Source organism: Callorhinus ursinus, unplaced genomic scaffold, assembly GCF_003265705.2.
Source record: "Callorhinus ursinus isolate GAN/ISIS: 27379988/994484 unplaced genomic scaffold, GSC_fseal_2.0 scaffold4, whole genome shotgun sequence".
In the NCBI taxonomy this organism is placed as follows: domain Eukaryota; kingdom Metazoa; phylum Chordata; class Mammalia; order Carnivora; family Otariidae; genus Callorhinus; species Callorhinus ursinus.
This window is the reverse complement of record NW_027397066.1, coordinates 158,790,418-158,802,737: the sequence shown is the minus strand read 5'-3', so window position 1 is coordinate 158,802,737 and position 12,320 is coordinate 158,790,418. Positions and strand designations below refer to the sequence as shown.

At 48.0% G+C, this 12,320-nt stretch overlaps 1 protein-coding gene across 3 annotated transcripts in view; it reads right to left on the bottom strand.

Moving 5' to 3' along the window:
- The window catches only part of PEBP4 (phosphatidylethanolamine binding protein 4), a 246,852-nt gene that overhangs the window by 86,607 nt on the left and 147,925 nt on the right, over window positions 1–12,320 (bottom strand). For all 3 annotated transcript variants that reach the window (XM_073892605.1, XM_073892606.1, XM_025873837.2), the window contains exon 4: window positions 9,010–9,108. In XM_073892605.1, coding sequence (XP_073748706.1) covers window positions 9,010–9,108 — 99 coding nt within the window. The remainder of the gene's footprint in view (window positions 1–9,009; window positions 9,109–12,320) is intronic.

The window sequence follows — 12,320 nt, the reverse complement described above, 5'->3', positions numbered from 1 at the left end:
CATAAATAATAACAAAGCGAAGAAGGACAAAGCTGGAGGTAACAGGAGCTGAGCCTTGAAGGAGGAGTAGTTGCCTCGCTGCCAAGGGGAAAGTGCTCTGCCCTTTTATAGCTGAGTCTCAAGAGCCCAGTTAGAGTTGACACCATACCCCCTGAGTTCTACTCTCTATTTCCTATACGTCGGCCTTGTCCTTCCGAGTAGCAGAAAAAAAATCACATTTTAAATTCTTCTCACATTTACTTATCAAAAACCTATCTATCTATCTGTCTGTCTATCATCTATTATTATTATTTAATGGCCATAGTGCTGAGCACAGTGCCGGCTAAGTAGCTGGTCCCAACACTTCACTGTTAGATCCTATGCCTGCATTGCCTTTTTCCCTCAAGCTCTTTTCACTGGTAACCAGTGAATTCTCCTGACCAGCACACCCCTTGGGAGTGCTGTCTACCCCTGACTTTCTAAGCTTTCTGCAGAGGACTGAGGGTGCCCCAGAGGGAAGCAGGGGAGAGCCTGCACGTAAGCGGCACCTACCAAATGGCAGGCACTGTGTTGCTGGTGCGCCACACATTTTATCTCACTGAGTCTTCACAGCGTTCCTGCAAGGTTGATGTTAGTGTCCTTTCACAGATGAAGGGACAGACTCGGGCACGTAAATAATTTGCTTCCCAGTAAGTCAGAGGATCGACCTCCTGGGTGTGTGCTGCGCTCCAAGGTCCAGAGTCAGGGCCGTGCTCTGGCTGAGTGGGTGCAGCCAAGGCAGAGGCAAATGGTAGAGGGCTGGGAAGCTCCAACAACAGCTCCCACACCGGCACTCTTAGCGGCCGCACCTGGCCCTGATGGAAGCTGTCACATGGGCCAGGGCCGACAGTGGGCGTAGCACCCACCTCAACTCTGGAGAGGCAATATGGTGTCATGATCACATGTCTGGGCTCTGGATTCAAATCCCAATCAGCCACTTGGTAGCTGTGAGATCTTGGGCAAGCAGCTCGATCCCTTGAGGCCTTCTTTTCCTTGTCTTTATTCCCTTCCTCTGAGGGCTTTTGTTAAGACTAAATGAGATATTCATGTAAAGCACAGTGCCCCAAACCACATGCTAAGTGAGCAAGTGTTTTTTCTGATTTTCTTTTTTCTTCTTCTCTTTCCTTTTTCTCTTTCTATTCTTCCTTCTTTTATTTATTTGTTTGTTTGTTTATTTATTTTTTGAGAGAGAGCGAGTGAGCATGGGGGGAGGGGCAGAGGGAGAGGGAGAGAGAGAATCTCAAGCAGGCTCCATGCCCAGCACAGAGCTCGACATGGGGCTCCGTCCCAGGACCCTGAGATCATGACCTGAGCCAAAACCAAGAGTAGGATGCTTAACTGACCGAGCCACCCAGGCGCCCCCTTCCTTCTTTCATTATTACTGCTGTTGTTAATATGTTACATGAATATAAGCTATGAGAAGAGTGTTTCTAGCCAGGAGAGGACATACGCAGGTGGAAACATCCAACAAGTCCTCTGCTTCAGCCTTCCACGCATGGGGGAGTTCCCTGGGTCCCCCATGAGTAAGTACTTTCGGTGATAAGAAGCTCCCTCCTCTGTGGAGTATATGCTCAATGCTTAGGCAGTTCAAATTCTTAGAAAGTTCTTTCTTCTATGGAGCCAAAATTTACTACCATGTAGACTTCACCCATTGGTTCTAATTCTGCCCAGGGGAGCACAGCAGGATCACCCTCATCTTCCAGTTAGATTTCTTCACATTTTTAAGGAAGTCTTCAAAGAATTTTTAAAGACAGTTGTTGTCTTCCTGTTCTGTTCCAGCACGCTAGCCATCCCTACCTCTTTCAGGTCCTGCTCACTTGACATAGCGTTTATACAGCTTTGCTGTTCTGGTGGCTTTCCTCATCGCTGCTCACGATCTTTCTTAAAATACTGTGGCCAGAACAGAAGACACTCTTCCAGGTGTGGTATGAACAGTGCACCCTAACAGAACTCTCCTGAAATCAACGAAGGATCCCTCGAATATGCTGCCACCAGCCCTTCCTTTGTCTCTTCCGAAGCGCCATGTGCTCAGGGGTGGGGGCCCGAGGCCAGTGGACAGTGACAAGCCCGGGTTCCTTGTGTCTGGGCAGGGTGTCTGGCTCGGTCTTATCCATTTTACAGTGTGGCCAGGGAGGGGAGCCACCCTCTGTCCCCATCAGAGATAAGTTCAGAATTGGGTGGACAAGGCTGTGCTGTTCCTTTTGGGGGAGTCCATGGGTGTGTGTGTGTGTGTGTGTGTGTGTGTGTGTGAAATAGGGTTGGGGGGGGTGAGAGAGGATGGGGGGAGAGAGAGGGAGAAAGAGAGAGAGAGAGAGAGAGAATTTTCTGCCTGATCCAGGAATTCTCCTGGATGGCAGAATTGGTTTCCATAACGACTTTCTGATATAAACATATTTGATAAAAATAAGTTAACAGTGGAGCTGTGGTGGAGCACAGACTCTCAGAGTGCTGAGAGAGAGGGAGAGAGAGAGAGAGAGAGAGAGAGAGAGAGAGAGTGCACGCGCACAAGCTCTTCGAAGAACAGCACTTTCCTTTTTTTTCCCACCCTCCTGGTCAGCCTCTCTATACATAATTTCCATAAACCAACTAAAAAGCTTTGTTGACCATATTCCTGTCTATCCTGGCCCCTTTCCTGCTTGTACACATCATATTCATTCTCTCTCTCTCTCTTTCTCCTTAGTTACCTGAAGCACTACAGCATGTATGGGATAATATGATAAATTCATTTCTAATTCACTGCATTATCCCTTGAATATTTTAATGACTCATTGAATGGAGTAAAAAAAGCTATTTCAAATGAACAATTATGCTGCATTAGTCTGAGGGCTGATTATATTTAAACACTGCTCACATGGATAACAGGACACAGCGACCTCAGCATACGAGAGCTAATTTGGCTCTTATCTCCAAATAATTTTACACCGCAAATTACCATGAAAACCTAAAGGGCTTTAAAAACATTCATCAAAAGATAATATTCCACTTTATAGCAACATTTTATTTAAATTATTTTGAATGGGAACGAAGGCATCTCTGGGGTGGGACAATGACAGCAAGGTGGGGACTGTGTGTGATAAGGAAATGGCAAGCGGGTGCTGGCTTGCGTTAAAAAGACAGAGTGAAAGTGTCCGGGAAGACGTGCAGTCCTGACGGGGGGCGGGGGGCGGGGCATGGGGGGAGCACACTGCAGGCCTCACTGGCCCTGGCAGACCAGCCCTCTGCCCTGGCTGTGGTCTGGTCCAAGGGGGCACAGGGCAATTCCCAAAGGCCAAATGAGGGGGCCCATCCCCTTACCCCAACTACTGATGCCTCCATGAAAGCGGGTCCTGATCAGTTCAGGTCCTCCAGGCTGGGCCTGAACCCACCCGGATTTGAAAGGCAAAAAGGATGTACTGTTTTTACTGGCAGGCTTGTGTCATTGTCTAGAATTGCAAAGCATGAGTCCAAGAGCCTAAGGGAAGTTGCTCAATTGTAAGTGGCTGCTGTGGTCAGATCTCCAAGTTGGGGGTCGTAGGGGAGAGGATCACATTTACCAAGGTCCTACTGTTCTGTTCAGAGTCAGGAGCCTTAATCTCCTTGAACACCGGGAAAGAGATACTATTATCATGCCCATTTTCATGATGAAGAAACTGAGGCTCAGAGAATCCCATGTGAAAGTGCCAGAGCCTGGAGCCTCCCCTGGTTCATCTGACCCAAAAGTACAGGCCTGGTGTCGGCCCCTTCAGGGTGGCCTTGCACAGGTCTGCTTTACAACCAGGGACCCCCTGCACTGTCCCCATCACCAAAGGCCTGTAGCTCTTTAGGGAGCCTTGCTGGTGTTCATTACCTAAATTAATGGACCCTCACAGTACAGGGCAAAGCATGTATGGACAAGTGTGCAAAGAGCAGAAAAACTAAAAATACAGGTCTAAATAAAGAAATTAATTAATGAATCCCATTTCCTTGGTTTGATCTCTTCATCTGAATTTGTGGTCTTGATAAAGATTGTTTATTCTTCTATTTGTTATCATTTCCTTGCTTCTGAGCATAGATATTAAAATTGGAATATATATATTGCATAGTATATATGATATCAGAATATATATAATATTCCAGTATCTCACACACACACACACACACACACACACACACGTGCATGCACAGTATATTTAAATTTCTACAGGATCTGCTGCTCAGTTTGTTAGGAACAGGATAAATTTGCCGTTTTCTATAGAGCCTCTCTCTAGGGAGTCTTCCCCTTTTTTGCATATGTAATTTCCTTTTCCTGTCACAACCTGAAGGGTAAGGATTTGTGTCAGTTTTACAGAGGAGAAGCCGCGGTCTCAGAGAGGTCAAGTAACTTTCCTGAGATCGCTCAGGAGTGGAACCGATCATTCAAGCAAGTGTCCCAACGTGTGCTAACTGCATCACTGGAGAGCGAGGGGCTAAGATCCTCGCCCTGTTTATTTGGTTTCCCATTTATCTTATTCACCTAACACACTGAGGGGTCCTTTAAGAAACAACCTCTCATTATGGAAAAATTCAACCCTCATAGAAAAGTAGACAGAATAATGCACTCTTAGAGGTCCTTTTAATTCCGCCCAGAATGGGTTGCGCTTACAGCTGCCAAAGGTTGAGGGCACTGAATGAAAGGGAAACACGGACTTGCCGTTTCGCTTTCTTTCTTAAAACAAAAAAGATATTCAGGGCAAATTTTAGAATCATTGACGGTTTCTAGGAAGATTTTCTTTTTTGGAAGAAAAAAGGTACTCTTGTCTCCTTAATTGTTCTTAGTGTTCTTTGTCACCAATCATGATATTCTTTGTGGAAGGTATTAATATACCATCTTCCTGTGTTCAATATTCCCATTAACAATAAAAAGTCTAATGAAAATATCTGCATGAAAAGCTCTGAGCACTAATTTCAGAGACAAATAGAAGATGAACCAATAAGCTTTTCTTCTGAAATGAATGATGCAAATTAATTGATATCTTAATTAGGCTTTAGCACGAAGATTATTAGATTGAATCAGAACTGAGAAACATCTTAAAGAGAAAGCTGAGGAGGACCTGGCACTGAGGGGAGAGAGATGTTAGTTGTCAACGCTCTGTTCGAAATCTCTTTTGTTCAATGAGAGGTTTTTCAAAGAGGGGGCGGAGAAGGAGAGCATGCTTTACCTAGGAGTCCCTGCCTGCCGCGGTCTGGCCAGCGTTGGGGACTGAAGCCTCGTCCTGCCCCTGAGCTGACGGGAACCCACCCCTGTGGGAAGTTCTGCCCTGGGAGAGCCCCTGGTGCCCCTGGAATCCCAGCCCTGTGCTGCACCCTCTTCCTCTGCCTCACTAGAGCAGAAGCCCTTGGAAGGCAAAGATTTGCCCTGTTGTGTGCGCATCTGCAACCCCGGGGCCAGTGTGGTGCCTGACTTAGGAACAGTAAGGATAATGCTACAGCCAGGGAGTATATACAGCTTTACTATGTGCTCTGAGTACTGTTCTAAGCGTTTTACTTAAAAGAACTCATTTGAACTTCATAACAACAGGGTGAGGCAGGCACTACTGATTAGCCCCACTTTTCAAGGGAGCATACTGAGATGCAGGTTGAGTATCTTGCCCCCCAAGGTCACATAGCTATACTGGTGGATTCAGATTTGAACCCAGTCGTCCGGCTCCAGAGTCCTTGGTTTACACTTGCAAACAATGGTCAATCCATATTTGTTGAATTCAGCCAACGAAGGGTACCATGAACGCTTGGTTCCTACTGGTGGACTTCTCTCTAGCTTTTGTACAGGTTTCCTTTCTCCAGAGCTTTATCCCACTCTACAGTCGACTCCTGTCGGCCTCTCTTTGGGGCAGGGGGCTGCAGATGTTCCCTATATTCCTAAGAACTGACTGCTGTTTCAACCCAGACAGATGGCCCCCAAATTGTCCCTACTGAGGGGTTCCCGTGGCCGTGGCCCTGCCCACCACCCAATTAGACCCGGGCCCCTACTATCACAGACTGGGTCCCACCTCCGTGGCCACTGCGAGTCACAGGGCTATCGTCACTCCACCTCTGCTGTGACTTTATGGCGTGAGGCCACTGACCGTGGAGGGTAGTGATACTACGTAGGGTTTACTCTTAACCTAACATATCAAGGGTTAAAATTACAGAAAAGTTTGAAATTCTTCCCAGGTATAGTTGATTGCCCAAGATAGCATTCCCTGGGGAGGTTCCCTAGCAGCATCTATCCATAAGAGGGAAGGAGAAAGAGATCCCTGGAATGGTAGGTGACCCACAGAGACTCTGCTTCCCATCTGACAGAGAGGGCACGGTGGGATGCCTCTTGCCACAGCGGAGTGGCTGGCTGAGACGGGGTGTGAACCAGACCACAGGGTCCAACCACGTGGTAGGGTATGCAATCTGGAGCTCGGGGGCTTGGGCTGAAGACCCAGCTCCACGACCCTCTAGCTAAGAGACTGCATCAGCCAGCCTCTCTAGGCTTCGCTTTCCCGCCTCCGAAATGGGGATAATGCCTACTTCACAAAGCGATTGTAGGGCTCAAAAGGAAGTGTCAGAAGTGATTGTCACTTGAAAATTGCTCCACAGATGGGGGATGACAGCAATGACCAAGGCATTCCGACGATGAGCTCTGTGGTCTTCCTTCAGTTGGCTAAACTCCCTTCTGGAGACTCATTCGCTCCACACTGCTGGAAGTGGTGCCTGGGAATCTGCATTTTAACACGTTCACCCGCGGATTTGAACATGCTCTAATGTCTGAGACCTACTCAGCCACAGCTAACGCCAACACAAAGGAAGTACTGCTGGGTTTGATAAGAGGCTTCCCTTTTTTTTTGGCTGAGGTCCACAGCCTGAGACCTAAACGAGCCTGGTTTTATATTGGCCATGCAGCTGGAGGGATGCGGGGGCTGGTGGGCAGGCTGGGTGGGTATAGCTGAGGAGAGCTGCCGCTTCCTGCTGGGCCCTTGGATCAGGGAAAGGGGGTGAAAATGTGCCTGAAAGCCAAGCCTCCTCCGGTCTGAGCGGCAAGGCTGAGGGCCACAGCCGGGCAGGTGGCCCTGCTAAGCTCTGCGGCTTAGCAGTCTTGCCGGCCACCTGCCACCTGGCACCTGCCACCCACTCTGCTTCTCAGCTGGGCTGCTGAGAGCCTGTGTGTGCGCCACGAAGCATCTGTGAGAGACACTGTCCCGAGTGCATGCTGGGGTGAGGGGATGGGTGGGGCAGGGGGCTCCAGGCTTGGAAGAAAGGCAGCCTCATGGCCCCAAGGTGCCCTCGATGCTGAAATGACTCCATCCACCACAGTGTCTGAAGTCTGCCTCAGAACTGCCCCGTAGAACCCTCTTATGGACAGCCTGGTATGTGACGTCCAGAGCAATACTCCTTTCTTGAGAGCTTCGCCCCCTTGTGATGGCCAGGGAATCCCAAATACAGAAAATGGCAAGGCTCTAAATTGGGGCAGGATCCAGTATCTTTCCCTTTTGTGCTCTCAGCTCCTCTCCCTGCCCTGATGGCATGAAAATCCCCCAGCTCTGCCCCTTTGCATGTTTATGGTGTTTCCAAGGCTCTTCACCAGGCCGAGGAGTGCTTGGCCGGGAAGGGTGTTGAACAATGCCCCTGCTTTCCCTCACGCACTGTCCAAGAAGCCACTGCCAGAAGCGTCCCTGGAGGGAGCCCTTTCCAAGGCCCTCCATAGCCAGCACTACCTCTGAGGATGGGCTGTCGACCTGAGCATCCTGTGAAGGGCCTGTGGTCACTGGGCAGGGGTTGGTTGACAGGGTAGCTTCCCCCCAAACCCCCCCAAGCCCCATTCTAGGGGTTGTGAGAGCCCCTGCCTTGCTCAGGAACATCAGTGGCTAGTTCACACTGATACCCCTGCCTCTGATCCATAGCAGTAGAAGGAAAACCAGAAACTCCTTATACTTGTGGTACTATGGTTTCTAAAGTGTTCTCAGGATACTCTCTCATTGGATTATCATGACAACCACGCAGAGGAGGTAACATGGTTCCTATCTTACAGATAAATATGAAACGCCCAGAGGAACTCTGGGCAACTTAATGGTGATCATTGATTTGGGGACCAGCCAAACCTAGATCCAGACTTAGTCTTTCTAGTTCTGGATTCCCACTATCTTATGGCTTGATGCCTTTGCACACTTTGCGAAGGCCATCCACGAGCTCTCTCAGTGCAGACACACGCGTGTGTGGCCAGGGGCTCGTGAGCACAAGATTCAGTGAGGTTGGAAAATAAATGCATACTATATAGTGCACATTAGAATATTAAAAGTTCTAAAAAATCCTTCAGTGAGGAATGGGATTAATATAGTGCAACATGGAGTCTCCAAAACTTGTTTGGGAATAGAACCTTTTTTCCTTCCCCCACATGATGCCTGTTAACAATGCATCAGACTTGTGTTCTTCAGCCCTACTCCAGAAGGGACGAGCCAGAGTCTTTCACTATTATGTGATGGCAAAGGGACACAGATGAGGGGAGGCCGCTTGTTTCTGTACAAAGGAAAGGACATCGCCATGCCTTCCCCATGCCCCTCGGCCCATCAGGAGGAGGAGCTCCTGCAGGACTCCCCCTGGCCAGCTCTGCCCCCTGGACTGCACAAAATCACCCCCATGCCTCCGAATCCAGGCTCCTTGTGGTGGTGCGCTGGAGGCAATTGTTAAATTTTCAGAAAATTTGTGAGTTAATCATTTAAATCATCAGGAACTCAAAATTGGCCATGATGGAAGTATTTACATTATAGAAATCAGCAAACACGACAAATTGGGGCTCTCCTTACCCGGTTTATCCTGAGAGCCCATTTACCTGTGCACCACTGATCCTGAATGTTTTTTGGAATCGTTAGAAAACTTGGAAGGGACTGTGACAGCTGGAGGCAGGGGGCAACCTGACACGGAAGTCCTTGCCCTTCAGAGTCCCCTCCTGAGTGAAAGCCGAGAACTACACAGAACAGTCATCCTCCAGCTATAACCCCAAATGAATCAGAAAGTGCCTTCTGGCCTGCTTACCTTTATATCTGTTACCAGCCAGTGCCTCCAGAATTGAGCTTTGGGTGAAGACCTGCTCGGGGCATCTGGATCCACCATCACCAGGATGTAGGTTGCGCCCTGTAACACATTCACCAGAAAGAAATGTAGCACCGTGACTAGAATTCTGACAGGAAAACTGCACGGTGCAGTCTCTCCTTTTATCTCTATTGCAGCCGAGAATGGCGGGTCGACCCCTGTAGCTTCCTACCCAGTCCATCTTTGTTCTCGTGACATTCCTCTTGTGTCACATGTTTACTCGCAAAGAAATGAAGCCTATTAAGTAGACAGCTGAAAAGCTTGGCTTTCCCTTTATGAAGAAGAATAAATCAAACAAGCATATTTACTAAGCATCTGGAAGTCCCTAGCATCATGCTAGGTGCTATGATGGAAAAATGAAATTTAAAACAGGGCTTCTGCTCTCAAGAAGTTTACAGTATGGTTGGAGCAACTTATCCATGAATTCGGCAAACACAAGAACTTAGTTGGCGTCAGGAACGGTACCAGTTGCAAGGAATACTAGGATTCATTCATACCTCAACAAACATTTACTGAACACCTACGGTGTGCCAGAAATCGTTCTATGGGCTAGGCATCCAACAGAGAACAAGACAGTGTGAGCCTTACTTTCAGGAAGCTTTTATTCTAGGGAAGAGACAGAGATTTTTTAAAAATTCAACAAACAAACAAACCCGAACCGCAAGGAAATGTCCAATTGGGATTAGTACTCTGATGAAAATAAAATAGGGTGGGAATGAGAGGGAGCAAGCATTCCGAGAAGAGGAAGCAGCCACTACAAAGGCCTGCATGTGGGAAAGAGTGGGGGTTTGAGGAACAGAAAGAATACCATGTGGCTAGGGGTGAGCAAGGGGAAGAATGGACGAGGCCGGGTTGGAGCGGTGGGGAGGGGCACAGAAGGCTTTGTAGGCCTTGGTAGACGAGGAGGAGGGTTTTACTCTTCAGTGCAATGGAGAACCGAGGGAGGGTTTTAGCTAGCAGAGTGAGACGCTCTGATTTGTTTTTCAACGATTGTTTTGGTGGCTGGGGGGAGAATGCATGGTTAGCAGGAGGTGAGAGATGGAGCCAGGAGGCCAGTCAGGAGGCTGCTGCAGTAGCGAAGGCATATTGGACTAGAATGGTAGCAATAGAGAGAGATGCAAGGAGGTAGATTGAGGGGAAGTGTTTTTAGGCAGAATCAATGGGATTTGCTGAGGGATGGGACTGTCGGGCATTGAGGGGGGGAGGAAAGAGAATTTGAGGATATCTCCTGAGTTTGTGGCTTGAGCACCTGGGTAAATGGGACCATTTAGTGACACAGAAGACCTGGGGAAGAGACTGTTTGAAAGGGGATATTGAGACTTCTGTTTTAGGCATATTAAGTTAGGAATACTTCTAAAAGTATGCAAGTCAGAGTCTGGAGTCTGGAGGAAAGGTCAGGCCTGGATACCTAAGTTTTGGAGACATTGACATATAGATGGTCCTTAAATCCATAGACTAATGAGATTCTTCTTGTATTTAGACATGGAACAGACAAGAGGTCTTTTGAACAGAAAAGAGTTCTCTAGAACAGCTAATGTTTAGAAGAGAAGAGAATCTAGCAAAGGAGACTGTGAAGCCAGAGAGGTGGGGGAACACCTGAAGAGTAGGTATCATGAAAGCTGAGCCAGAAAGAGTTTCAAAAAGGAGGAGGTGGTCAACTATGCCGAATGCTGCTGAAGGGTAGAGGGAGATGAGAACACAGATGTGACAGTGGGATCAGACACCTTGGCAAGACCAGTTTCAGTGGAGTAGAAAGGACTGAGGTTTGCTTGGGATAGGTGGAGATGAGACAGGGGATGCGGAACTGGAGACAGTTCGTAAAGATAATAAAAGAAATTTTAGTGTGAGGTCAGCTGAGACATGGAGCGGCTGTTACTAGGTGGGAAGGAAGAGTAAAGAGATCTTTAAAATTTTTTAAATTATTCTTTTAAGAGAGAGGTGACAGTCAGACATGTCTGCAGGCCAGTGGAAATGATCAAGTAGAAAGGGAGACAGAGAGGGGTAAAGGGATCGTTGCAAGAGGCAAGACTCTGGAAAGGTGGGTGGGGACAGGGTCCAGAGCAAAAGTGGAGGGACTGGCCTCTGGGAAGATGCAGAGGAGACAGGCTCAGATGCAGGGCAACTGGAGAACGTGATGGTGAAGAAGGAGGACAACTGTCTTCCGAGGACTTCTATTTTCTCAGTGAATTAGAGGCAAGGTCTAGGGGAAGACGGATTATAAGAAGTTTGGGGACAAGGAAGAAGGGGTGAAATAGTCATTCTGGAAAGTGAGAAATTGAATATAGCATAGGTTTGTAGTAAGGTTCCTAGATAATAGGACATTCCACACCTGTGTGCTTTTAACTGCTCAGGTGCAGTCGTGAAATAGGTGGTAGCTGGGTTTCACGCGGACAGGGCCTCAGACTGGTCAGGATGCAGGATGAGAAGGGAACGGGAGAGTAAGACGTGAGTAAGGCAAATAGAGACAAGCCGGGGCTCCTCTTCATCTGAAGGGGACGTGGCTGTGGTCCTCCTGTAGCAGGACGTGAGTGCCTGAACATTTACCAAGTGCTCAGGGGACGCAGAGGTTGGAGCCTAAACCTCTCTACCTCCGGAATCCAGGCTGCCTTCACAGATTGTCTTTTGAACTCGATCTGGAAGAATGAGCAGGGTCAGGAAAGTGACTGTAGGCCAAGGGAAGGGTCTGTGCAAAGGAATGGGGAGGTTTGGGGAATGGCAAGAATCTTGGTGTGCTGGGACACCAGGCATCTAGAAAGGAATGGTAGGTGACAAAGCTGGGAGGTTACAGGGACTAGATGATAGAGAGATTAAGTGTCCTAAGTTGTTTAGAATTTGTTTTGCCACAGGACCCACTGAAATTGTTTGAATACACCACTGACATGATTAAGTGTGTGCTTTGGAAAGGCACATGATAAACGTTGAGTAAAAAACTAAAAGAAGAGCAACAAGAAAAAAAAAAAAGAAAGACAACTGGGATATTCTGAAGAGAGATCACAAGGGCTTGAAAATGCAAGTAGTAGTAATGAAGACAGAAAGAGGCATTTGTACTGTCCAATCAACAGCATGGAGTGACTGGATAGGGCCAATGGGGGAGAGGGAGACGTCTAGGATGACCCTGACATTCTATCTTGGGCAACTACGTGGACGACAGTGCCATGAATATTAGGAGTAACAAATTTGGGAGACCTTGAGTTTGGTGTTAAAATGTGCAGGCAGGGGTGTCTGGGTGGCTCAGCCGGTTAAGCATCTGCCTT